General features: G+C 44.4%; 1 protein-coding gene across 4 annotated transcripts in view; it reads left to right on the forward strand.

The window, feature by feature from the left end:
- The first annotated feature begins 7 nt into the window (after positions 1-7).
- The window catches only part of poldip2 (polymerase (DNA-directed), delta interacting protein 2), an 85,296-nt gene continuing 58,860 nt past the window's right edge, over positions 8-26,443 (forward strand). The window contains exons 1-9 of one of the 4 annotated variants that reach the window (XM_087977128.1): positions 8-424; positions 12,733-12,814; positions 16,087-16,184; positions 17,550-17,649; positions 19,095-19,170; positions 20,115-20,222; positions 22,443-22,582; positions 24,373-24,399; positions 25,177-25,302. In XM_087977128.1, coding sequence (XP_087833254.1) covers positions 39-424; positions 12,733-12,814; positions 16,087-16,184; positions 17,550-17,649; positions 19,095-19,170; positions 20,115-20,222; positions 22,443-22,582; positions 24,373-24,399; positions 25,177-25,302 — 1,143 coding nt within the window. In that variant the 5' untranslated portion in view covers positions 8-38. The remainder of the gene's footprint in view (positions 425-12,732; positions 12,815-16,086; positions 16,185-17,549; positions 17,650-19,094; positions 19,171-20,114; positions 20,223-22,442; positions 22,583-24,372; positions 24,400-25,176; positions 25,303-26,443) is intronic. The other 3 variants (XM_087977129.1, XM_043718045.2, XM_087977130.1) reach the window with 3 other exon arrangements.

The following is a 26,443-nucleotide window of genomic DNA, read 5'->3' on the forward strand; positions in this document are numbered from 1 at the left end:
AGCGGCGCAGGCTTCAGGCCGCGATAGGCCCCGTCTCCATGGCAACCTGCCAGACCGCCGCCGCCATCTTTGTTCGGGGCAGACTCCCGGGATCGGGGCAGGAGACCAAGAGGGGCCGCCCGCAGCCCGGGGGGGGAGAGAGAGAGAGAACCGAGTCGCCCGGAGAGAGAGTGGGGTCCGAGCCTGCAGTGACGCCACAGGAGAGCGGACTCGGGCATTGCCGATCCCCAGGGCCGGGTCGGACTGGGCCGTGTGTCCGGGACTCGCTGACCGTCGGGCCCTCAGCACCAATGGCGGCCCCGGCTCTGAGCCGCTGCTTCTCGGCTTTGGCCGCAAACCCCGCGCTCCGGCTCCGGGCCCTGACCGCTTGCTCGGCCTGCGGTGTGGGCCAGCGCCAGCAGCATGCCCGGCTCCTGTCGTCCAGGTAAGCGGGAGGCCAGGGGTTCAGGCCCCGGCCTCAGGCCTGAGCCTGAGGGGGGGGGGGGGTGGGGTGACCCCTTAATCTAGATCCTCAATTCCTGTATCTCTCGGGAATTCCCTGCAGATTCATCTGCTCCAACAGTTAGTAGTTTATGCAATCCACTTGGAATGATTCCGTGTTAAAAACTGGAACTTTAACAAAGGACACCTATAATGTTGGCAGGTGACCCCAAAAAATTGGAAATACTAGGCACGTGTTGGTGGATTCAGGAGACAAGTGACGGGTTCAGTTTAATTCTATGAGTTGTTAGATGTTTGTTTGGGAGAACGTGGAGAGCCACTATAAACCAAAGCAAACAATTCTAAAGGAAAGCAGGAACTGAGGGACCTGGGGTATGGATCATTGAAGTTGACAAGACGGGTTGAGAAAGTGGGTAATAAAGCATCTGGAATCTTGCCCCGAGGAACAATACACAGCAAACTGTGTTGGGAGAAGATGATAGAGTGGTGATTTTGGAATGCAGGGAGGTGTAGGGGCATGAGGCAAGGCACCACACTCTTGTTAACGGACACGAAGCAAGGCTTGAAACTGGAGAGGGGATATGGATGGATCAGGACATGGGAGTGACTCTATACAAAAAGCAGTCCCAATTCCAAAACATGCTTCCATCCAAAACCTTTATAGCCATTAATAACATTTTGCAACAAGAAAGATGAGTAGGAAGTTTGGTCTCATACAAAGGAATACTTGGACCACATCTGGAATATTGTGATGAGTTTTGGATTCCTTATCTAAGGTATAGAGGGATTTTCTTAGTGGAGAGATTTGGTGGGCTTGTACTCATTGGAGTTTAGAAGAATGAGAGGCAACCTTATTGAAACATACCCTGTCAAATCCCCAAAGAATATTGTAATTGTGAAAAGGTTATTTCCATGTTTAGTAAAATCTAGGACAAGAGGACGCAGTCACAGAGAAAGGGTTCCATCTTTAAGACACAGTTGTGGACTTTTTTTTGCTTTGAGGATAACATCTACTGCAGAGGCTGAATTGTTAATTATATTCAAGGCTGAGTCAAATTTTTAACCCATAAGTGAATTAAGAGTTATGGGAAAGGCAACAAAATCGATTTGAGAATTATCTTTTTTTTTCTTTGATTTGAGAATTATCAAATCAGCCATGATCTCATTGATTGGTGGAACAGACTTGATGAATGGAAGGGCCTACTTTAGCTCCTATAATTTATGACCTCACTATCCCTCAACCAACATCACAATTCATTTCCTGGACCATTCTCACATTGCTGATTGTAGGATCTTGCTGTATGTAAATTGGTTGCCATGTTTCTCCACATTACAGCAATGACTTCACTGTGAAAGTACTTCACTGAAGTTGTATGTTTTGGGATGTCTCAAAGATGTAACAGGCACTGCAGCGATGCAAGTATGCTTTTTCTTTTAAACCTAAACCAGCAGAAAAGCATGTGGGCCCTTGGATTAACTTTGTTACGACACAGGGTAACCCCCCGCCCTGCTTAATTTAAATCAAAAAACTTATTCTGTGCAGTAATCTGTGAAAATTCAAGAGGCCAATAACTATTTAAAATAAAACTTAACAGCGTCATTTCTTAGAGTATAACAATTATTTACAACTCCTTCCTCTAACCTATCTTTTACTTTCCCTTCTATAATATTAGACCAATAAATTCCCGATTAAGATTTACCAGAAACTCAAATTTTAATTCCAGCCAGCTGTCGAATCTTCCCTGTGTATCTTCCTCTGTAGATTTGCTCTTCAGGTCATTGTCGATGTTTTTTCTCTGTGCAAACTCCTTCTCTAGACAGGTACCTCTCAGAGAGGTCTGACTAGTAGCCTACATCTGTTGGTCTTTGGCAATTCTTCCCCCAACTGTTCAATTTTGTTTTGGTTTTATACCCCCAATGTATATGATTATACAATTGCTTTTTATATAATATATTTTTATTAAGAAAAAATAGATTTTTAAATATTACAACAAATACAAAACAATGCAATTCAAAACAGTACAAAAATAGTACAAAACTAAACCCAAATAATATAAAATATTCCCCAACCCACCCTCCTATACGAATGTATAAACATATATAGAGAAGTACAAAATTAAAAAAAACCTAAACTAGCTATTTAACTAACTAAATAAATACCTAACAACAAACAAATAAATAAATAGTAATAACTCAGCCCAGCCAAACAAAACACTCATACATTCACAGTTCCTCCTCCCTGGATATTGGACTCATGAAACACAATTGTTACGGCTATATAAAAGCCCTTGTTAGTGTGGCAGATAAATCTGTGTCCTGGTATTTCAAAAAGGGTTGCCATGTCTTGTAAAAATTCTCAGTTTTGTGGTGTACCATATTTGTGAGAAGATCCAGGGGAATATGCTCCATAACAATCTTCCGCCAACCTGACAGGCCTGGGGGGGTTTTCTGATATCCAACCCAGCAAGATATTCTTCCTTGCACAGAACGTAAGAATATTGAAAAGTTTTGCCTTATGCGAGTCTGCAGGAAATACATTGGGTAGGCCCAAAAGGAGCGAAATAGGGTCCTTCTCCACCCCACACCTAAAATCCTCTCCATTGAACCCACCACAGCGCTCCAATATGTTTGAAGCCTGTCACAAGACCAAAGACAATGGGTAAGAGTACCCGTACAGACCTTGCACTTGGGGCATGCTGAAGGTATTCCTGGTTTAAATTTTGACAAACGGTCTGGGGCTAAGTGGACCCTGTGGAGAATCTTCAACTGTAAAGCATGGGTCCTATTGCAAATTGATATCTTCCTTGCATTCTCCCAAATATCCTCCTCTGAAGAAACTTCAACACCCAGCTCTCTTTCCCACATCTTGCAGAGTCGATCAGACTCATCTGAGGTGGCACCCCCCAATTGGTGATATAGAGTACTGACAGAGAGTGTACCCTTAGCCCTTAGTACCCCTCTTTCTATGTCAGATTTATAGGGATCAGTCAAAAGTGTGGTCCTTTTTTAAATAAAATCCCTAACTTGAAAAAAACGAAAGAGGTCTCTATTAGGTAACTCGAACTTCCGTACTAACTGATCGAAGGACATCATTACATCTCCCTCAAATAAATCACCCATGCAAGATATACCCCTAGCTGCCCAACGTTTAAATCCTGAATCTATCATACCTGGTTGAAAACTCGGCATACCCACTAAAAGTGTAAACAGAGATGTTTTGCCAATATTACCTTCCCTCTGCCGAAGTGCCCTCCATGCTTTAACAGTATTGATGACTATTGGGTTATGGCAATATTCCCTAACTGTCCTCACCTTGTCCAAAAACAGCAAACTGGTAAGGGGGCACCTTGCCTGGGAGACTTCGATATCTAGCCATATTGAAAGAGGGTCCCCACAAACCCAATCACTTACGTAGGTCAAAAGTGAGCTTAATTGGTAATTTTTAATGTCTGGAAGGTCTACTCCCCCCAATCTGTAATGCAACTGCAGTTTGGCTAATTTAATGAGGGGCCGTTTATGGTGCCAGATAAAGGAGCTGAACCAACTGTTCAGTCTCCTGAGTGTTTGTTTATTGAAAACCAGGGGGAGCATATAGGGTATAGCAAACGGGGGAGAATATTCATCTTAATAAGTGCTATCCGACCCAACCATGAGACTGGAAGTGCCTCCCATCTTTGGAGATCTTGTTTAATTTTTTCAAATAATTGAGTAAAATTGGCTTTGAACAGCCAATCCAGAACTGGAGTAATGAATATGTCCAAATACACGAAACCCCCTGTGACCACCTAAATGGGAATCTATAGTCACTCTCAAGAGCCAACTCTTTTGTAAGACCACCCATAGGCATAGCTTCTGATTTAGCAAAATTAATCTTATACCTGAAAAAGTGCCAAACGCGTGAATGCATTGTATCAGGCAAGGCACTGAGACTGCTGGATTTGTCAAGAAAATTAGAACATCGTCTGCATACAGCGAGATCGTATGTAATTTTGGCCCCACGTCTGGAGCTGATATATTGAGATCCCCACGAATGGCCTCTGCCAACGGTTCAATCACCAACGTAAAAAGTAATGGTGAAAGGGGACAGCCCTGCCGGCTGCCCCGAGAAATATTAAAATTGCTTGATCGTACCCATTGGTAATGACCGCAGCGAGAGGTACACTGCAGAGAACCTTTACCCATCTTATGAAAACTTTGCCCAGACCAAACCGGTCTAGAGTATAGAAAAGGTACGGCCACTCAACTCGGTCAAATGCCTTCCCTGCATCTAAAGAAATCACCAATCCCTGTATTGACTGCTGTTGGCATGCTTGAATTACGCTAAGCATCCTCCTAACATTATTGGAGGATCTGCGACCCTTTATGAAGCCCGTCTGATCCTCTTTAATAATAGAGGGTAACACAGTCTCCAGCCTTAACGCAAGAGTCTTAGAGAGGATCTTAAAGTCCATATTTAAGAGCGAGATGGGCCTGTATGAAGCACAGTCTTCCGGATCCTTCCTTTTTTAAGGATAAGTGAAATATTGGCCTCTCTCAGAGATGTTGGGAGACAAACATGACTGTATGAATCATTAAACATATTCAGCATCGGGCCTGACAGTATACTTATAAATTCCTTATAGAATTCACTGGGAAGTCCATCAGGACCGGGCGCCTTTCCACTCTGAAGCTGCCTTACAGCTTCCTGCACTTCTTGCTTTGACAATGGGGCATTGAGAGAGGACTGTTGTTTGGGAGTCACACCCGGGAGCTTCAGATCTCTAGAAAAGGATTCCATTTTGGTCTGCCCCTCCTCACAATTCTCAGACAGATATAACTTAGAGTAGAATCTCTGGAACGCCACATTAATCTTTTTAGAATCACATGTTAGGTTCCCAGACCCTTCCCTAATCGCTGTAATGGTTTGTGGGGCACTCCTCTTTCTGGCAAGGTATGCTAGGTATTTGCCTGGCTTGTCACCATGCTCGTATAACCTTTACTTTGCAAAAGCCAGCTCCTTCCTTGCCGTCTGCGTGAGCACAGAATTTAGTGCAGACCGAATGCTGTAATCCTCTGTAGTTTGACCAACGAGGGTCTGTCAAAATAGGCCTTCTCGGCTGCCTTCAACCGTGCTTCAAGGAGACGTTGCTGCTCACCCTTCTGCCGCTTCCTACTGGTGGAATATGAAATAACTAACCCTCTGGCATAAGCTTTGGCAGTTTCCCAGAGAACAGATGAGCTATCAACCGAGCCCTTGTTGATGTCTAGGAATGCCTGAAATTCCCTAGAGAAATACTCCACAAACTTGCTGTCCATGAGAATAAAGGGGTCCATTCGCCAGTACCTTGAATCCACTGTAACATCCTTAATTTTAACCATGAGGTACTCTGGAGCATGATCAGAGAGGGCAATATTACCAATCGTACAGGATGCCACCAGATCCAGGGTTACCGCAGGGGTCAGAAAAAAATCAATCCTCGTGTGACATCTGTGTGGATTGGAGAAAAACGCGAAATCCCCACCTGTAGGGTGGAGACACCTCCAGACATCCACCAATCCTAATTCCCCACACAAACCCAATAACTGTTTAGTTTGTGCAGAGGGTATCGAGGGACCTTTAGGCAACCTGTCTACTGTGGGGTCCATGAGGCAGTTAAAATCTCCCCCTATAATGATGTGCCGAGACTTGAGACTTATCAGTTTAGAAAAAGCATCTACCAAGAATTTAAGAGGATAAGCTGGGGGACAATAAACATTTAAAATGCCATATTCTTCCCCATTTATCAAGGCTTTAAGAATTACAAACCTCCCGTATGTGTCTTTAATACATTCCAACAATTTAAATGAGAGATTTTTCCTAACCAATATGGCCTCTGCCCTACTTCTGGTATTAAATGATGAAAAATAAACTCGGTCAAAGCCATTCTGCTGTAATTTCAGATGCTCCTTGTCATCCAAATGGGTCTCCTGTAACAAAGCAATATCCACCTCCTTTCTAAGACTCAAGAGTAGAAACTTTATTGCTGGAACAGCACAGCAGGTCAGGCAGCATCCAGGGAACAGGAGATTCGACGTTTCGGGCACAGGCCCTTCTTCAGGAATCTTCAGATTCCTGAAGAAGGGCCTGTGCCCGAAACGTCGAATCTCCTGTTCCCTGGATGCTGCCTGACCTGCTGTGCTGTTCCAGCAATAAAGTTTCAACTTTGATCTCCAGCATCTGCAGACCTCACTTTCTCCTCGAAGACTCAAGAGTACCTTCTTCCTCTTAATTGGTGAGCGACTTCCCTTGATATTCCAGGTACGCCATTTAATCAAATCATTAGCCATAATCTTCTGCAATGACATTTAAATTCCAGAGAGGAGGAACCTGAACCACAAATTGCTGAACCTTAGTGTCGCATGGTCCACCAAATATAAAAACTACATAAACTAAAACCACTACATTTAACAAACATACAAAATTATTAAAAATAAAAAACAATAAAAACCAGAAAACAAACCAACATATAAAGCACCAATAGCGCTGAGTAGGGGAACGCACCCCCTGCCCGGAGGGGGGCAACTACCCGTCCCGAACTGTCCATAAATAGGCATCTAACCATCTCAACCACCTTCACTTCTCCCAACTAGAGCCGCATCGCAAGCACAAGCTAAAAAGAATAAACACCCCATAGAATATCAATATGAATAAAAAAACATTCTTTTATTAAAAAAAAGGAATAAATACCCCACCCATCCTTTGGTATGTCCTAACTTAGAAATTTAAAATGTACATCTTAACCACCGCCAGACATAGTTTGAACCAAATTATTATCAATAGAGGTTAAAAAAAGTGAGAAAAACAAAGCTCCAACCGGATTTCCTCCATTTCTTTTATAGAATGATAAACGCATACCCAAGCAACGATATTTATACATACTACAATTGTTTAACTTAGGTTAGTTTGTCCACAAAGTCTCTTGCCTTCTCTGATGTGTCAAAGAGATGCATGGATCCATCTAAGGTGATCCGAAGCACTGCCGGATATCTCAGCGAGTACGGAATCCCAAGCTCCTTCAATCTTCTCTTGACACCATCATACGATTTTCGTTTCTGGATCACCGCCACTGAAAAGTCCTGAAAAAACATGATCTTAGACCCCTCGTAAATTAGGGCCTTTGGATCCTTCCCCTGGAGTCTGGAGGCCTCCATGACTCTCTCCTTATCCCGGTAATGATGGAACCGCACCAGGAAAGGACGAGCGCGTTGACCCAGACCGTGCTGCGACCCGGTGAGCCCTCTCTATCTTCAATCCTCTCATGCTAATCTCTAAGTCAAGGAATTTCGGAAGCCAATCTTCAACAAATTCCGCAGGCCGCTCACCTTCCTTACCCTCAGACAGACCGATGATCCGAATGTTTTTTCTCCTGCCCCTGTTTTCAAGATCATCCACTTGGTCACGCAAATTACAAACCTGCGTCTTCAGGGCTTGGATCTCTTCCTTGGATGAACTGGCATAAGCTTCCACCACTGTGACCCTGTGCTCCACCTCATCCGTCCTCTTCTCCAGGTCTCCCAGCTGCTGCTCATGCTTCTGCAGCATGAGAGAGACTGGAGCCAGCTTCTCTTCAATCTGTTTCCCCAACATCTCGCGAGATTTTGAGAGCTGGTTCACCAGGTCCTGGAGAGTAATCGGCTCCGAGGCTGCTGCAGGCTGAGCTGCAGACCCGGCCTCGGATGCTCCGCCTCCCTTTTTAGGCATTTCTGGACAGCTGAAAATACAGGTAAGTCAATTTTTAAATGTTTCTTGGGGCTCCACAATTTTTCCAACACCCCAAGAAATCCTGATGACCTGGGTTGGGTGGGTTAAAGGACCGTCCTGTTCCTGCTGCGATGCAAAGCTCTGCAGTGTGATTATCTCAGATCACTGCCATCTTCGATTCCCCCACAATTGCTTTTTAATATTGTCATTATACTAAATTCAAACTTGATTGGAGTTTGAATTTTTTTTGGTTATAATTTAAACTGATTGGCCTAATTCAAATTTGTTTTAGTCTCCAGGCAACCAGCTACATTAGCTGCTGGACCAAAAGGTTAAATTGTATCTTGTTCAGAACACTTGGTGCTGTCAGGTAGTTCTGCTAGCTTTCAATTCTCTTAAAGGTACAGTGCACTCCTACACCTTTTGTAACATCATCTAGACCACATGACCCACTTTGGAAGAAACAGTGTACCTTCTCTTTCAGGAGAAAGTGAGGTCTGCAGATGCTGGAGATCAGAGCTGGAAATGTGTTGCTGGAAAAGCGCAGCAGGTCAGGCAGCATCCAGGGAACAGGAGAATCGACGTTTCAGGCATAAGCCCTTCTTCAGGAAGAAGGGCTTATGCCCGAAACGTCGATTCTCCTGTTCCCTGGATGCTGCCTGACCTGCTGCGCTTTTCCAGCAACACATTTCCAGCTACCTTCTCTTTCAGTTGAGCTTAAGTATTGATTCTATGTCTGGAAGAAACTAATTTGGTAAAAGTGTTAGGGATCTGACAAAGTCAACAAATTTCACTTTCTACCTATGAGAGTGGAGGAGGGCATACCAGGAGCAGCACCAGGCATACCTGAAAATGAGGTGTCAACCTGGTGAAGCTACAAATGGGACTGCTTGCATGCCAAACAGTATAAACAGTTGGTTCAATTCACCTCCTATACATCAGCCCTCAACCCCTTTTTTTCCCTCCCACGAGTGACATGGTCCCCCTTGTCCTCACCCACCCACATCCACATTCAGAGAATTATTAGCCACAATTTCTGCCACCTCCAACAGAATGCTACCAGCAGACACACATTTCCCTACCCTCTCTTGTCAGCCTTCCACAAGGACTGTTCCTTCTGGGTCACTGTGGTTCATTCCCAATACCCCCAAACACATGACGCCTTCACCCGCAATCACAGAAGGTGTAAGATATGCCCATTTACTATTTCCCTCTTCAGTATCCAAGCGCCCAACCACACCATCCAGGTGAAACAGCATTTTACCTGCACTTCATTCAATCTAATCTATTGCATTCACTGCTCACAATGTGGCCTCCTCTGCATTGGAGAAATGAAGTGAAGTGTAGACTCCGGGTGACTGGTTCACAGAACACCTATGTTCTGTCTGCAAAAAGACCCTGAACTCCCAGTTGCCTCTGTCACTTGAACACACCACGCTGTGCCCTGGCTAACATCTCTGTCGTGGGCAAGCTGCAGTGCACCAGTGAAGCTCAGCACAAGCTGCAAAAACAGCACCTCGTTTTCCGCTTGGGGAGTCTACAACCTGGGCTTGAGGCAGCTTTTCTCATGTCCTTAACCCAACTCCCTCTCCCTTGTTATCACACAATCTACTATTACACACTACCATTGTTAGCCACCAATAGTCCCCATTAATAGCCATTCATTCTCCTCAGCTGACCATTATCCACTCCTTTGTCTGTCCAGTTGTTCTTCTCTCTCTCTCTTTGGGCCCAATCTCCACCTATCATTTACTCCTTGCTCTCTTTTCCCCAATCCTATCTTTTCATAAAAATCAACCTCTTCCAATTACCGTCAGTTCCGAGGAGCGGTCACCGGATCTGAAATGTTAAATCTGGTTTCTCTCCACGGATGCTGCCAGATTTGCTGAGATTTTCTATCAATTGGTGTTTTTGCTTCTGATTTCCAGTGCCTGCAGTTCTATTGTTTTTTTTATTTAGCATAAGCAGCAAGTGATAGATATAGCTATACGATTGCACAACCAACACATAAGTTAGAAGTTATGCATTTTTGCCACATCAGTCATGGATAGTTGTGGACAACTAAACAACTCACTGAAGAAGGATGTTCTACGGATATCCCCATCCTCAATGATGGAAAAGCCCAGCACATCGATGCATAAGATAAGGCGAAAGCATTCACAGCAATCTTCAGCCAGAAATGCTGAATGGATGATCTATCACGGCCTCCTCCAGTGGTCCCCAGCATTACAGATACTAGTCTTCAGCCTATTTGATTCATTCCACATTATATCAAGTAACAGCTGGAGACACTGGATACTGCAAAGGCTATGGGCCCTGACAGCATTCCGGTTATAGTAGTGAAGACTTGTGCTCCAGAACTTGCTGCTCACCTAGCCAAGCTTTTTCAGTACAGTTACAACACTGGCAGCTACCTGACAAGGTGGAAAATTGTCCAGGTATGTCCTGTATACAAAAAGCAGGACAAATCCAACCCAACCAATTACCGTCCCATCAGTTCACTCTCAATCATCAGTAAAGTGATGGAAGGTCCTGTAATCAGTGCTATCCAGTAGCACCTACTCAGCAACCCAGTTTGGGCTCTGCCAGGGCTCAGACACTGACTTCAATACAGACTTGGTTCAAACATGGGACAGAAGAGCTGCATTTCAGAGGGAAGGTGGGAGTGATAGGCCTTGACATCAAGGCTGCATGTCCCATCAAGGAGCCTTAGGAAAACTGAAATTAATGTTGGGGACAATTTCTCTGGATGGAATCATACCTGGCACAAAGGAAAATGCCTGTGGTTATTGGAGAGCAGTCACCTCAACACCAGGATATTTCTACAGGGGTTCCTCAAGGTAGTATCTTAGCTCGAACCAATGACCTTCCCTCCATCAGAATGCCAGAATTGAGGATTTTACTGATGATGGTGCAATGTTCAACACCATTCACAACTCCTCAGATACTAAAGCAGTCAATGTTTAAATGCAATACGATCTGGACAATATCCAGGCTTAGACTGAAAAGTGGAAAGTAACATGATTGCCACACAGTTGCCACGCAATGACCTGCTCCAATAAGTATGTGAATAGGAAGGGTTTAGAGGGATTTGGGCCATGTGCTGGCTCAATGAGATTACGTTAGGATATCTGGTTGGAATTGACAAGTTGGATTGAAGGGTCTGTTTCCATGCTGTACCTCTCAATGACTGTAAGAGACAATCTAACCACTGTCCCTTGACATTAAATGGTGTTACTATCACAGAATTCCCCACTATCAACATCCTAGAGGTTACCATTGACAAGAATCTCAATTGGACTAGCCAAATAAATACAGTAGTTACTAGAACATATCAGAGGTTAGGAATACTGCGGCGAGGATCTCGCCTTCTCACTCCACAAAGCCCGTCTATCATCCACAAGGCACAAGTAAGGGGTGTGATGGCAGCCACACCAACAACTCTCAAGAAGCTTGACACCGCCCAGGAAAAAGCAATCCACTTAATTGGCACCACATCCACAAATAGGCTCGGCGAAAATGAGTACTGCAGGTACTGGAGACTACAGTCCAGAGTGTGGTGCAGGTCAGGCAGCATCCGAGGAGCAGGAAAATCGACATTTCAAGTAAAAGCCCTTCATCAGGAATGAGGCAGGGAGTCTCCGGGGTGGAGAGATAAATGGGAGGGGGATGGAGCTGGGGGGAGGTAGCTGCTTCAGGGCAGAGGAGACAACCTGGGGGTTGCAGTGAGAGAGACGCAGATCTTTGTAGAGAGAGGAGGAGAACTTCTTAGCACCACATTCTGGACCACATCCACAAATGTCCACTCTGTTCACCACGACGCTCAGTAGCAGCAGTGTGTACCATCTACAAAATGCACTGCAGAAATTCACCAAAGATCCTCAGGTAGCACCTTCCAAATCCATGACCACTTCCATCTCAAAGGACAAGGGCTGCAGATACATGGGAGCCTCTTCCACTGCAAGTTCCCCTCCAAGCCAATCACCATCCTGAGTTGGAAATATATCGCCGTTCCTTTACTGTCGCTGAGTCAAGATCTTTGGACTAGCTCTCTAATGGTATTGCCAATGTACCTATACTCCATGGACTGCAAAGGTTCAGGAGAGTAGGTCTGCACTACCATTTCCAGGGCAATTAGGGATGGGGACAATAAATGCTGGCCAAGCCAGCAACTGCCATTTCACATGACTGAATTTCCCTGAATTCCCAGCGTCTGACTTGCTGTGTAGCCCCAATATTTAGATGGCTAGTCTGGTTCAATTTCTGGTCAACAGTAAGGACTATGATGTTGATGGTGAGGATTCAGTGATGAGCGTGCCATTGAATGTCAAAAGGTGATGGTTAGATCCTCTATTGTTAAAGATAGTCATTGCCTATCACTTAAATAGCCCAAATGTCACTTGCCATTGAATAGCTGTAAATTGTACTAAATTTTCTTATATTTCGGGAATGGCAGTATCCTGTGCTGTGGAAAAATGTGGCTGTAACTGTGAATACATAGGCAGCTTACAGGTTGTCAATACCGTCATTGAGGTCTCTTCTGAAATCCGTCTTTTTTTTTGTTATCCCAGGAATCGACCTGAAGGCAAAGTTTTGGAGCCAGTTGGAGTATTTGAGGCTCTCAAGCAACAGGGAAAATATGAAACTGGGCAGGTAAGTGTTTGAGCGGAGCTTTAAAGTGACTCTGACTCTGGGGGTGAAGCTGGAAACAGACATCTGGTGTTGGCTGGGCAGGGATAGGCGGGTGGCGGATCGGAAGATCCACACCAAGACCCAGTCCCTAGATGGAAGGGTGGGCATGGACTCTCTAAGACCAGAAGGTATTGGGGTTGAAGTAAGGCCATTCAGCCCATCGAGTCCACTCCACCATTTAATCATGGCTGATGGGCATTTCAAGGAGGAGAAAGTGAGGTCTGCAGATGCTGGAGATCAGAGCTGAAAATGTGTTGCTGGAAAAGCGCAGCAGGTCAGGCAGCATCCCAGGAACAGGAGAATCGACGTTTCGGGCATAAGCCCTTCTTCAGGAATGAGGAACGTTTGTCCAGCAGGCTAAGATAAAAGGTAGGGAGGAGGGACTTGGGGGAGAGGCGTTGGAAATGCGATAGGTGGAAAGAGGTCAAGGTGAGGGTGATAGGTCAGACTGGGGTCGGGGCGGAGAGGTCAGGAAGAAGATTGCAGGTTAGGAAGGCGGTGCTGAGTTCGATGGATTTGACTGAGACAAGGTAGGGGGAGGGGAAATGAGGAAACTGGTGAAATCCGAGTTCATCCCTTGTGGTTGGAGGGTTCCTAGGCGGAAGATGAGGCGCTCTTCCTCAACCGTCGTGTTGTTGTGGTCTGGCGATGGAGGAGTCCAAAGACCTGCATATCCTTGGTGGAGTGGGAGGGGGAGTTGAAGTGTTGAGCCACAGGGTAGTTGGGTTGGTTGGTCCGGGTGTCCCAGAGGTGTTCTCTGAAACGCTCCACAAGTAGGCGGCCTGTCGCCCCAATATAGAGGAGGCCACATCAGGTGCAGAGGATGCAATAGATGATGTGTGTGGAGGTGCAGGTGAATTTGCGGCGGATATGGAAGTTTCCTTTGGGGCCTTGGAGGGAGGTGAGGGGGGAGGTGTGGGCGCAAGTGTTGCACCTCCTGCGGTTGCAGGGGAAGGTGCCGGGAGTGGAGGTTGGGTTGGTGGGTGTGTGGATCTGATGAGGGAGTCACGGAGGGAGTGGTCTTTACAGAATGCTGATAGGGGAGGGGAGGGAAATATATCCTTGGTGGTGGGGTCCGTTTGGAGGTGGCGGAAATGACGGCGGATGATACGCTGTACATGGAGATTGGTGGGGTGGTAGGTGAGGACCAGTGGGGTTCTGTCCTGGTGGCGGTTGGAGGGGCGGGGCTCAAGGGCGGAGGAGCGGGAAGTGGAGGAGATGCGGTGGAGGGCATCGTCGACCACGTCGGGGGGGAAATTGCGGTCCTTGAAGAAGGAGGCCATCTGGGTTGTACGTTTTTGGAACTGGTCCTCCTGGGAGTAGATGCGGCGGAGACGAAGGAATTGGGAGAATGGGATGGCGTTTTTACAGGGGGCAGGGTGGGAGGAGGTGTAGTCCAGGTAGCTGAGGGAGTCGGTCGGTTTGTAGTAGATGTCCGTGTTGATTCGGTCGCCTGAGATAGAAATAGAAAGGTCGAGGAAGGGGAGGGAGGAATCTGAGACTGTCCAGGTGAATTTGAAGTCGGGGTGGAAGGTGTTGGTGAAGTGGATGAACTGTTCAACTTCCTCATGGGAGCACGAGGTGGCGCCGATACAGTCATCGATGTAGTGGAGGAAAAGGTGGGGGGTGGGACCAGTGTAGTTGCGGAAGATGGACTGTTCCACATATCCTACGAAGAGGCAGGCATAGCTGGGGCCCATGCGGGTGCCCATGGCTACTCCTTTCGTTTGGAGGAAGTGGGAGGATTGGAAAGAGAAGTTGTTCAGGGTGAGGACCAGTTCAGTCAGTCGAAGGAGGGTGTCAGTGGAAGGGTACTGGTTGGTATGGCGGGAAAGGAAGAAGCGGAGGGCTTTGTGTCCTTCGTGATGGGGGATGGAGGTGTACAGGGACTGGATGTCCATGGGCATTTCAACTCTACTTACCCAAATTCTCCCAGTAGCCCTTAATTCCTTGCGAGATCAAGAATTTATCAATCTCTGTCTTGAAGCCATTTAACGTCCCGGCCTCCACTGTGCTCCATGACATTGAATTCCATAGGCCCACCACTCTGGCCTGAAGAAATGTCTCCTCACTTCCGTTTTAAATTTACCCCCTCTAATTCTAAGGCTGTGCCCATGGGTCCTAGTCTCCCCGCCTAACAGAAACAATTTCCCAGCATCCACCCTTTCTAAGCCATAAAATGCAGCTTGGCTTGGCCAAGGCTGGAATTGAACCTGGGTCTCTGGCGCTGTAAGGCAGCAGTGCGAACCACTGAGCCACTGTCCCACCCTAAGACCCAGTCCCTTAGATGGTGAGTCCAACCCCCTCTCTCTTCACTTTCTGGCATTGAATACTGGGTACAGACATTGGCTGCTTGTTTGGCTTTGTACTGAACGAGCTGTTCACTGCTCTTTGCTTGATGTTTCGGAGAATGCGAGAAGAGTTTTTTCAAACAAAGCAGATTCTGAGAGTATTTGACAGCATGAATATTGGGATGGGTCTAGAATTACAGTTCACTGACTCAGGTTATGAAGTTCAGCCATTTTGGACTAAGATGAAAAATGTCTTGATTCTGAGAGTTGGGAACTTCTGGAATTTTGTTTGCTAGGAGTGCTGTAAATGTCCAGCCAGAGTATATTCAAGATTGATGTAGTTAGACACTGAGATGTTTGGAGGAAGTAATAGTGTAATGTTCATGTTACTGGACCAGTCATCTACAATCCTGGGCTAATATTCAGGGGACATGAATTTGAATCCTAGCAGAGCAGTTGTTGAAAATTAAATTCAATTTAAAAAATTGAGTTTATAAAAGCTTTTCAAATGGCAACTGTGTAACCATTGCAGATGGTTGTAAATATCTATCTGGTTTACTAAAGTTAGGGAATCCTTATCTAGTCTGGCCTGTTTGTGACTGCAGACCCACGGCTATATGGTTGACTCTTAACTGCCCTATGGAAAGGCCTCACCAGGCACTCTGTTCAAGGTCAGTTGAGGATGAACAATAAAGGCTGGTCCAGCCAGCAGCACTGACGTCCCCTCACACCTGGCAGGGGAGTTGAATTCTAAGATTAACTTTGATCATATTGTACAGTAGAACAGAGCAGAGTAGATTTGAGACCAAAATAGACTGCTTCTTTCATTTGCATTATTGTTGCTCTGGCCAGGAGTGTGGCTCTCAGCACTGGCTGTAATGGTGTAGCTTTATTCTGAATTACTGCAGCAGCCTCTGACCTTTTTATGTCCTCTTCCTATAGCTATTTCTGCACAGTGTGTTTGGTTACCGAGGGATAGTCCTGTTCCCCTGGCATGCCAGGCTATATGACCGAGATGTCGCATCTTGCAGCTCTGACAGGTAAGAGGATAGGGTCCTCAAAACAGCTTGTTGATGGCAAATATTTTATCTTGCTCATCAATCTTGAGCATTAAAGCTAACGAGTGGTTTGTCAAGATTCCAATATGATTTGCGTGGCTTTCACTGATTTCTATTTCTCAGATAAGTTGCCTTTAGTTTAATGTGCAAGAGTTTGGGGAGGGGAGAAAAGCAAGGGATTGGCAGTAGATAATGCTGCTCTTCATGAGCTGGTGTAGACATGATGGGCTGAATTGCCTCCTGCACCATTACATCTGTGATTTGACATTTTAATCATGTACAAAGAGCTAACTTAACTGCCAGGGTTACATTTTTGCGATTATTCAATGTTTTGAAGAATAGCTCATTGAGCTTATTCAATTGGCTCGGGCATTCTGGGTTTCAGTTCTGATCTGTATTTGCATGGCTGCTGTGAGCCCTGGTGATGGCAGGCACATCCTAAACAACTATGACATCCCAGATGGTGACTAGCTGTATAGACCAGGAATATCCCATGTCTAACCACCTTCTGTGCTCAGTTAGTGGCAGGTGCATTGAATAATGCCTGTGTAGTTTCATCATTGCAATGAGTATACACTTTCAGCAGGGAGGGAGATAGACAGTGGGGAGTGCATGCTTAAGGAGCTGAGTTAGCAGACAGGGTCCAGTCCATAACCTGTTGGGAAGGGCATGGTGGGGCCCAGTGTGCCCAGCACAAAGTCCAAATGCTGGGTTTGGGAACGTTACTGCCAAGGACTCTATTGAAGGTACTGTCCAGTTTGATTGACAGAATAGGGCAGAGCTACTACAACCATTTACAAAGTGGAAACTGAAAGAAAAACCAATATTTCTGAGGAAGGGTCACTCGACCAGAAACGTTAACTCTGATTTCTTTTTCACAGATGCTGCCAGACCTGCTGAGCTTTTCCAGCAATTTCTGTTTTTGTTTCTCATTTACATAATGTGAATGGAATGAAGCGGAGTAATTTGTTTTAAACTTCAAGCTAAATGTTTGCACCAGAAATTTCTCCAATTTTATCATAGTGACTTTAACACAAATCTGGTGAATCCCAAGTGGGATACATAAACAGGATTACTGCTGTTTGAGAGAGTCTATTAGTGATGTCAGAAATCCTGTAAATGAGATTGCATGAATTCTTATTTAAGTTACTTTCATGATGCTTCTCGTTCTTTTGAAATGTTTTTCCAATGTTACCCTGACAATTTTCTGCCCTGTTTGCTCATATCAGTGCTTTGAAGGTATATCCAGATAACCCCTTGCTGTTTGAAGTGGGAACATGCCATGTTTATGCTTATTATTCTCCAGCTTCATGCTGCAAATTAACCCATTGTGTGTCTCTCTCGCAGTAAAACAGAAAACTCAGGAACTCAAGGTTCCAAAGAGGTCAAGGGCAAAACGCACACCTACTACCAAGTGTTGATCGATACCAGGGACTGTCCTCATATAGTAAGTGTGAGCACTGCACACCAGCAATCAGGGAGTGGATGGCTTAATCAGAACGATGCAGTTAGAGATTTTTGTGTGGGAACGTATATTCTAAAAATGCTGTCAAGCAGGTTTGTGACTCTTTGGGGAAACCCCTGAAGGATGGAGAGTTTCCAGAATGTTTTCAGCTATTAAAAAAAATTGTCATGATGTGTGGGCTCTAAGTGGAAACGTAGTGTGAGACAGAAGGAAAGGAACTGTTATGAGTATTTTCCTGACATGGTATGTTGTATTTATGTATAAATTACTCCATCATTCTTGAAGTCTCAGCGCAGGGAAAGCTACTGGTCAGTGGTGCTGAGCCTTACAGAATAGAGTCCGGATTAGTTTACTATCAACCAATGCTCTGAATGTTTTTCACTGTTCTGTATGTCCTCACAAGGACTAGCATATCGACCAGTTAAGACCTGAGCCTAGCTCTCTATCTACATGGACTATCCGCTCATGTACCCACTCTGTCTTTAAACAGAGACTGATGGTTTGAATAAAATACTGGGAAACAACCAGCATCTCATTAACTGTAACCTGGGCTGCTTTAAAGAAGAGTTTGGGTTGGAGCAGAAGGTCCATATGACTAAGGAGCAGAACTAGACCACTCAGTCCTTTGAGGCTACCATTCAGTGAGATCATGATCTTATAATCCTCAACTCTACCTTCCAGCCTTTTCCCATAACCCTTACTGATTAAAAATGTGTCACTCTCAGCCTTGCATATATTTAACAACAGCTCAACAGCCCTCTTTGGAAATGAATTCCACAGCTTCACTACTGTCTGAAGGAAGAAATTCCTCCGCATCTTTGTGTTAAATGAGCGAACCCTTTATTCTGAGATTGTGCTCTCAGGTCTTAGACTCTCCCACAAAAGGAAAACACCTCTCCACATCTACCCTGCCAAGTCCTCTAAGAATTTTCTATATTTCACAAAGGTTGCTTCTCATTCCTCTATACTCTAAAGAACACAGGCCCAACCTACTTAACCTCTCTTCATAAGACGGTCCCTCCAGAGCTGCTATCAGTCTGGTAAACCTTCTCTGGTCTTTGTGCTTTGGCAGGATATCTTATCTTAAGTAAGTGACCCTAGAACTATTCGTTATTCCAGTTTGGTCTGACTAATACCTTGTATAGTTTTAACAAAATTGATGGTGAATAAAAATCAGATCTATTGGGTGAGAATTAGTGCTTCCAGAGATTTGTAGGAGCTATGGGAATGTGGGAATAGTTCTTTTTTGAATCCTTTTGCAACATCATACATGAATCAACAAATCAGCAATTCTTGTTTTTCTATTGTAGCATTCACCTAATGTTGTACTGGTGTTCATAACCTTTGTGATGCAAACAGCAATAAACCCAGCCACTGTTAACCTCTGTTTAGCACCCAGTGATTGAATGTGTGCTTTTCTGTTGTAGTCTCAAAGGTCACAGACGGAAGCAGTAACCTTTCTTGCTAACCATGATGACAGCAGAGCGCTTTATGCTATTCCAGGTAAATTGCTGTTGTTTTGTTTGCGCAAAAGCAGGAAAGCTCTGGGTTTGATCATGGATCTTCTATTGTTGCTATAAAGTTAGTTGAAATAAAATAGGTTGCTTTGGCATCCCTGGAAGAATGAAGGAAAATTGATCAGGCTTTCCATTCCTGTTTATGCTTTGGGCATTGCTTTGAGACAAAATCGCATCCAGTTCAAGTGTGATCTACCTCCCAAGCTAAATAAGCTGCAGACCCACACTATTTACTGTCTAGTTTGAGGAGTGGTCACAGAAGAGGCTTCTTTGGTGCTGTGAGCCAGTATGGAATCATACCTACATGTCATCTAAAGTTGCTGCCTGTGCCCTGACTTGCATCAAGTCCATTTCATCCATCACCCCTGCATTGTTTACATTTGTTTGAAGTCCAGCAGTACCTTGATTTTCAAACTATCATATTTTTGTTTTCATACCCTTTCATGACTTTGTTCCTCCCTGGCTCCATAACTTCCTCCAGCCCAATAATCCACAGGGTACCTGTGCTTATTTCATTCTGGCTGTTGACTTCCCCATTTTAATCACTCCACCATAAGCAACGGTCTGTTCAGCTTCCCAAAATATCCAGATCCTTCCCTAAACCCCTCATTTTTTAAAACTCTTCAAACGCCCTCTTTGGCCAAGCTTTTGGATGCACCTCTTCATTAGGCTCAGTCTTAAATTTTGTTTGATAATGTTCCTGTGAAGCACTGTGAGATGTTTTCCTGCATTAACAGCATTGTATAAGTAAGAGTCTTAATGGAGGAAAGAAAGCTGCAAGCACAAGGGATTCTAGTTTGGGAATAAGATGTAGGTGCTGCTGGAGAGGCTGCACACAGCTTATGAAACCATTACTTGTGTAATGCAATTCCTTAACAAAAGCTTGTAAGTGTGTTTGAAAGGTATGAATGAACATTTCTCTTGTATTAGGTTTAGACTATGTGAGCCATGAAGACATCCTGCCTTACAGCTCCTCAGATAGAAGCCCCATCCAGCATGAGTTATTTGAAAGATTTCTCTCCTATGACACTTCAAAAGGTATGTCAGAATTCAGCCTCTAAACAAGCTTCTCTCTGCTTTGCTTCTGTGAAGTATTTTGTGTAATTTTACAGTTGTTAGATTTTGTAGAATGTTATTTATGGGCATCAGACTGAAGATCAGGATACAGAGCTGAGTATAATTAAGGCCAGAAATGAATTTGAACTGAAAGAGAGATTTCACTTGGCACCGTTTGTGGCAATGTCTGCTATGCTCAGTCCCCACTGAAATGTTGTGGATACAAATCCCACTCTGGAAGTGGAGCAAACATTCTGATAAGGCCACACTGACAAAGGCTCACTACTGAGGGAGTGCCAGACTGTCCAAAGGACAATGCTGCGGGAGCCCCGCACCATCAGAGGTGCTGTCCTTCAGTGGAGGCTTAAACAATGTCACTGTTGGCCTGCTGTGTAGATCATACAAACCCATGGATTACAACAGCCTTGATTTCGAAAAGCTAAACGTTCACCAGGGTTTCTCTCGAGTGTTGTCTGCAATGGGTCATCAGCATGTTCACTGCTCCCATCCCAGGAACTCTGGCAGGATCCAGCTGATGCCGATTGTATGCACCCACCATGGCCCACTCGAGAAATATGGCGTCAGGATTTACTGCAGTGCTTCAGACCTAAAGACATCGGCTTAATCAAATTGGAGATGAATTACAAATGGAGCAAGATGGCAGTCTAATGCATTGTGAAATAGAAATATTCAGCATATTGAAGAACTTCTACTGTCTTCAGCTCAAACAAGCAAGTTTTTGTGATGTTTCATTTTTGTAAAAAAACTCATTTGTCAAAAAAATGACCCACTCTCCAAGCATTTTCCTTTCTCGATGAATGTCACTGTCAGCAGACTTATTGGCTGTTTAGTAATCTGTCAGAATGATTCTAGTTAACTGCTAGTTAATGGACATCTGTCATGATTATTTCAATGCTAAGTGCTTTGAGGTATTTCTGGGACAATATTAAGGTAACTATATGTTGTGAATATAATTTTCCTGCTACTCAAGATGAGGAGCTGTGGTGCTAAACTCTTCCAATTTGAGATACCCTTTGTTGTCAGGAAGAGCCCTCTGGGTAGATATAACCACTGCATAGAGGATATCCCTTTATTTTGCTGTAATGTTGTACCTAACCTGCAGTACAGCATTTCTTCAAGAAACTCCAATAACGTGATATTTTTCCACAGGCCACATCAACGATCCTATGAAATTAAAAAATCCTGGAGCATCTGAGCGGTATCTGTGTAGAACGTTAACATTTCATTCCCCAATATGATTCAACATTGATTGAGGGAGAAATGTTGACTTTGACCCCTACTGAATTCTTTTGGTCTTTGCAATCCACAGGATTTTTCTGATATACAAAACAGTTAGCACACCGGGGAAATTACATTAGCAACAGAAGCAGCTTTGAGCTAGGGGAAGAAAATTGGTCCGATCCCATCTCCTGGTCACTAAGAATCATACAATAGTGCAGCGGAAAGGATTTGCAGGGTATTACAGATATGGATTGTGATCAACTATAATCTTCTCTGTGATCTAATAGCCTACTCACTCATTGAGGAATGGGTACTAGACTGAGGTAAAGTAGGCCTCTAGCCTCAGTGAAAATACTCCAGAATTCTGTGTTGCATTATTTCAGCATTGCCTTTGGCATTGTTGTGGAATTGTTGCTTAACAGACTTAAAGACTTACCAGTACTTTCTCCAGGGCAATTGAAGGGTAATAAATGGGCTGCTGAACGGTTAGCACTGCTGCCTCACAGTGCCAGAGACCTGGGTTCAACTTCAGCCCGGGTGACTATCTGTGGAATTTGCATGTTCTCACCATGTCTGTGTGGGTTTCCTCTGGATGATCCCATTTCCTCCCACAGTCCAAAGATGTGCAAGTTAGGTGGATCAGCCATGCTGAATTGCACGTAGTGTCCAGGGATGTACAGGGTCAGTGGTTTAGCCATGGGACATCAGGGACAGCATGGGGAGTGGTGGGTCTGGATGGGATGCTCCTCGGAGGGTCGATGTGGACTCAATGAGCCAAATGGCCTGCTGCTGAACTGAAAGGATACTATGAAATGCTAGCATTATTAGTAACTCTCAAATTCCACTGAAAAATAAAACATAGTGGGAAAACTTACTATTGTCCAGTTGGTTTTCAGTATCTGTGTTGGTTTGTCCAAGTGACATGGATCTGGATTTAAAATGTTGCGCTATTTCACCCAGCAGCCTTGCCATTTGTAGCCAGAGATACGCTGCGTGCTTGGCAGGAGAAGAACCATCCCTGGCTGGAGCTCTCTGATGTACATCGAGAAACAACAGAGAACATCCGCGTTACTGTTATACCCTTCTACATGGGCATGCGGGTAAGAATCTCCAGCTGGCCTGTATGACACCCCAGGATTTCTTTCATGTTGGTGCTAACAATGCTTGATAAAACTTGCTAATGAATTTAAGCTTTCTCCGTTAATTTTACACAATGCCTCTAAATGGGTTTTGCTGGTAAAAGGTCACGCTAATGCAGCTTTTCATTTGGATTCATCAGGACAGAAGTACAATAACACTAAATCTCAAAGAGAACAGAAATGTATATTGCATAGGTTTGAGGGTACTGATTGGTTGAGAAGTGGATGAAGTGGATTTTACAAGTGGGAGCAGTGCCCCCCTCCCCCCCCCCCCCCCCCCCCCCCCACCCCCATTCAGCTTCCTCATGAAAACTTCAATCAGATCTCCCAACTTCTTCAATCTACTGTCATAATGAGGTGTTTCATCCTTAGAGCTATTCTTGGAAATCAATTCTGCACTCGCTCCAGTATGTTCACACCCTTCCTATAGTGTGACTCCCAGGACTGTATACACTACTCCAGGTGAGGACTAACAAGTGTCTTGTACAAGTTTAGCATCACCTCCTTGATCTTGTATGCTATGTCCCTGTTAATAAAGCTGTGGGCACTGTTTGCTCATTAACTGCTCTCTGTGTCTGCCACTTTCAATGTTCTGTGAACACTGTATATACTCAAGTCCCTCTACTCCTGCACTCCTTTACAATGTATCCCTACTTTGCTTTGCCTGTCCACGTTGTTCTTATTAAAATGTATCACCTCACACTTTTGTGTATTGAACATCATCTGCCACCTGCCTGCCTCTTCCACTAACTTGTTTATGTCCTGTTCAAGTTCTATACTTTCCATTTCACTGTTTAGATATTTTCTAATCAATCTTCAATGATGTTATGACACACCTCTAGAACAGGTGGGACTTGAATCTTGACTTCCTGGATCAGAGATAGGGACACTGCCACCGTGTCACAGTTTACACACCAACATTTTGTTGTAATTATCCATGTAGCTTGGTATGTGCTGTGGGCATAGTCCAACCTATCCAGCAATTGAAATGTTCACTTAAATGTTCATGTCGCAGGCCTGTGCTCATTTCTAAAGCACTGACCTTCCTGCATGGTGGTGACTACTGGAGTTGAAAAATGTGTTGCTGGAAAAGCGCAGCAGGTCAGGCAGCATCCAAGGAACAGGAGAATCGACGTTTCGGGCATAAGCCCTTCTTCAGGACTAGTGGAGTTGCCTTAGAATCATAGACAGGTACAGCACTGAAGGAGACTATTGTTGACCCTGTTTAGACAGGAAGAGGTTCCGTTGCTAGCATTGCACAAGTTACAGATAGCAAACAAGGCTGTCCTGCAGGAGCTGGAGGAAGGTGGATGAGGTATGAACTCTCTCATGTTCTAGGGTGGATGAGGTGAATTAATTAATCGCTGCCACGGAGAGTGCTGGCCTTAGCTCGAGGTCACTCACATGAATAATGTTGTGTTTGTTTGGAGGGATAGTGAGTGGAAGCCTGGCTTACTCTTTGGACAACAATGTCTAAATTGTGCTGATGTTGCAGTTTGTTTCAGAGTGTATGTTTAGCTGCTTGTCCCTGAGACTGTAAGGCCTGTGGCTGTTTAACTATTCTATGGACACTTTCACTGTATGTGCAGCTAACTTTCTAAAGCACCACTGTAACTGGTTTGTACAAATGAATGCTTTCAGTTCAGAGAAAATGCCATTTGCTGCGTTGCAGTGAAGGCTCTATCTAACTGTTTCAAACTGTTTTCAAAGATATTGACCTCAAATTCTTACAACATTTAATTTAATTACAGGAAGCACAGAATTCCCATGTGTATTGGGTAAGTATTGCTCACTTTGAACATGATTGGCATTGTTTATATCGATCGATTAATTTACTACTGAATGCTGTTCAGCTAAGTTAAGAATTGCAGCTGTCATGTTAGAGGGTTGATGCTGTATGATCATGGGCTTCTCTCCATTTTTTTCTGACCACGTAGTAGAAAGATGATATGCAAGGGAGGAATTCCTCTGATTGGGAAGGGATAGAGTTTGGAGGAAGAGGAATGTAACTGGGAGAGGTGAGTCATCATCCTAAAACAGGATTCTGCCTTAATCCTTCATGAAGAGCCCCGGGTAGTGGCTAATGGGTAAGGGAAAATGAGCCCAAGACTCCTGTGTGGAATGGTCCAGTTGTATTTTTGAAGCAGAACAATTATCTATAAATGGTTTCATTATCCCTTTTCCTTTTCCTTGAGGCAACAATGACAAAAGTAGTAATCACTGCTTCATCTCTCAAATGTGGCAATGTACACACTCCAGTCCGAGATCAAACCCTGACTGCTCTATGTGGAGTCATACAGCATGAAAACAGACCTTTTGGTCCAACTAGTCCATGCTGACCATAATCCCAAGATAAACTAGATGCACTTGTCTGTGCTTGACCCATATCCCTCCAAACTGTAAGCAGTAACTGAGTGTACCGTGTATTTACGAAGGTATAAGAGTAGCTGGCACAGGTAATTATACTGAAATACGTTTATCCATGTAAAGTATTCTGACCCAATGACCTGGTCTTTGAATCTGATTTTGGTCCATTTTACTGTCTCTCTCCTCAGTGGAGGTACTGTATCCGGTTGGAGAATCTTGGGACAGAAGTTGTTCAGCTTCGGGAAAGGCACTGGAGAATCTTTAGCCTGTCTGGAACCTTGGAGACTGTACGAGGGAGAGGAGTAGTGGGCAGAGTAAGTACCAGTGCAGTGTCACTATATTCTCACCACTGTCTTACACTCATTAACTGGCTCCACACTCTGTACAGAGTAGCACACAATCAGAACTCCAGTTTGAGAATATTTAGGAGTGTTCATCACAGCAACATCCAAAACCTGGAAAATGTGACTCCCTAAGCTAACTTGGACTTTAATGTAAAAACAGCAAACGCTGGAGAAACTCAGGTCTGGCAGCATCTATGGAAAGATAAATAGAGTTAACGTTTTGAGTCCAAAGACTGTTTGGAATAGAAAAGTCTTCAGCCTCCACATTAACTCTGTTTCTCTCACCACAGATGCTGCCTGCCAGACTTACTCAGGTTTTCTGGCAATTTCTGTTTTATTTTAGGTTTCCAGCATTTGTGGCATTTTGCTTTTATTGAGCTTTAATATAAATGTTCATAAGGAATAGGTATGGAAGGCTTGAGTTGTAAAGAAAGGCTGGAGCATAGGAGGGGGAGAGGTGACCTGATAGAAGTTTATAAAATAATCAGTGGTATAGATAGAGTTGATGGTAGTTGCCTTTTCCCTAAGATGGGGAATTTCAAGATTATGCAGCACATTCTTAAGGTGAGAGGAGAGAGATTTTAAAAAAGACATGAGGCAATTTTTTCCACACAGTGTGGTTCGTGTGGGGCATGAACTTCCTGAGGAAGTGGTGGATGCAGGTACAGTTAGGATGTTGAAAAGACATTTGGGTAAGTTCATGAATAGGAGTGGTTTGGAGGGATATGGGCCAGGAGCAGGCAGGTGGGACTAGTTTAGTTTGGGATTATGTTCAGCGTGGTCTGGTTAGACCAAAAGGTCTGTTTCTGTACTGGATGACTCTATGACTCTAAGTGTAAGGGATCAGGCACTGAACAAGAAACAATCCTTCAATGACAAGATATACAAACAAATCAACGGGACCCCTATGGGATCACCAGTATCAGGACTTATGGCAGAAGCAGTCATGCAGAGGTTAGAACGAATAGCCCTTCCCACCATCCAACCCAAGCTCTGGGTCCACTTTGTGGATGATACCTCTGTCATAACAAAACGCGACAAATGAGAGGAAATCTACAAACACATAAACAACATTCAGACCAGTGTAAAGTTCACCAAAGAGGAAGAGAAC

The sequence above is a fragment of the Chiloscyllium plagiosum genome, unplaced genomic scaffold (genome assembly GCF_037043375.1).
Source record: "Chiloscyllium plagiosum isolate Xiang-an unplaced genomic scaffold, Cpla_swu_hap1 HiC_scaffold_31, whole genome shotgun sequence".
Taxonomy (NCBI): domain Eukaryota; kingdom Metazoa; phylum Chordata; class Chondrichthyes; order Orectolobiformes; family Hemiscylliidae; genus Chiloscyllium; species Chiloscyllium plagiosum.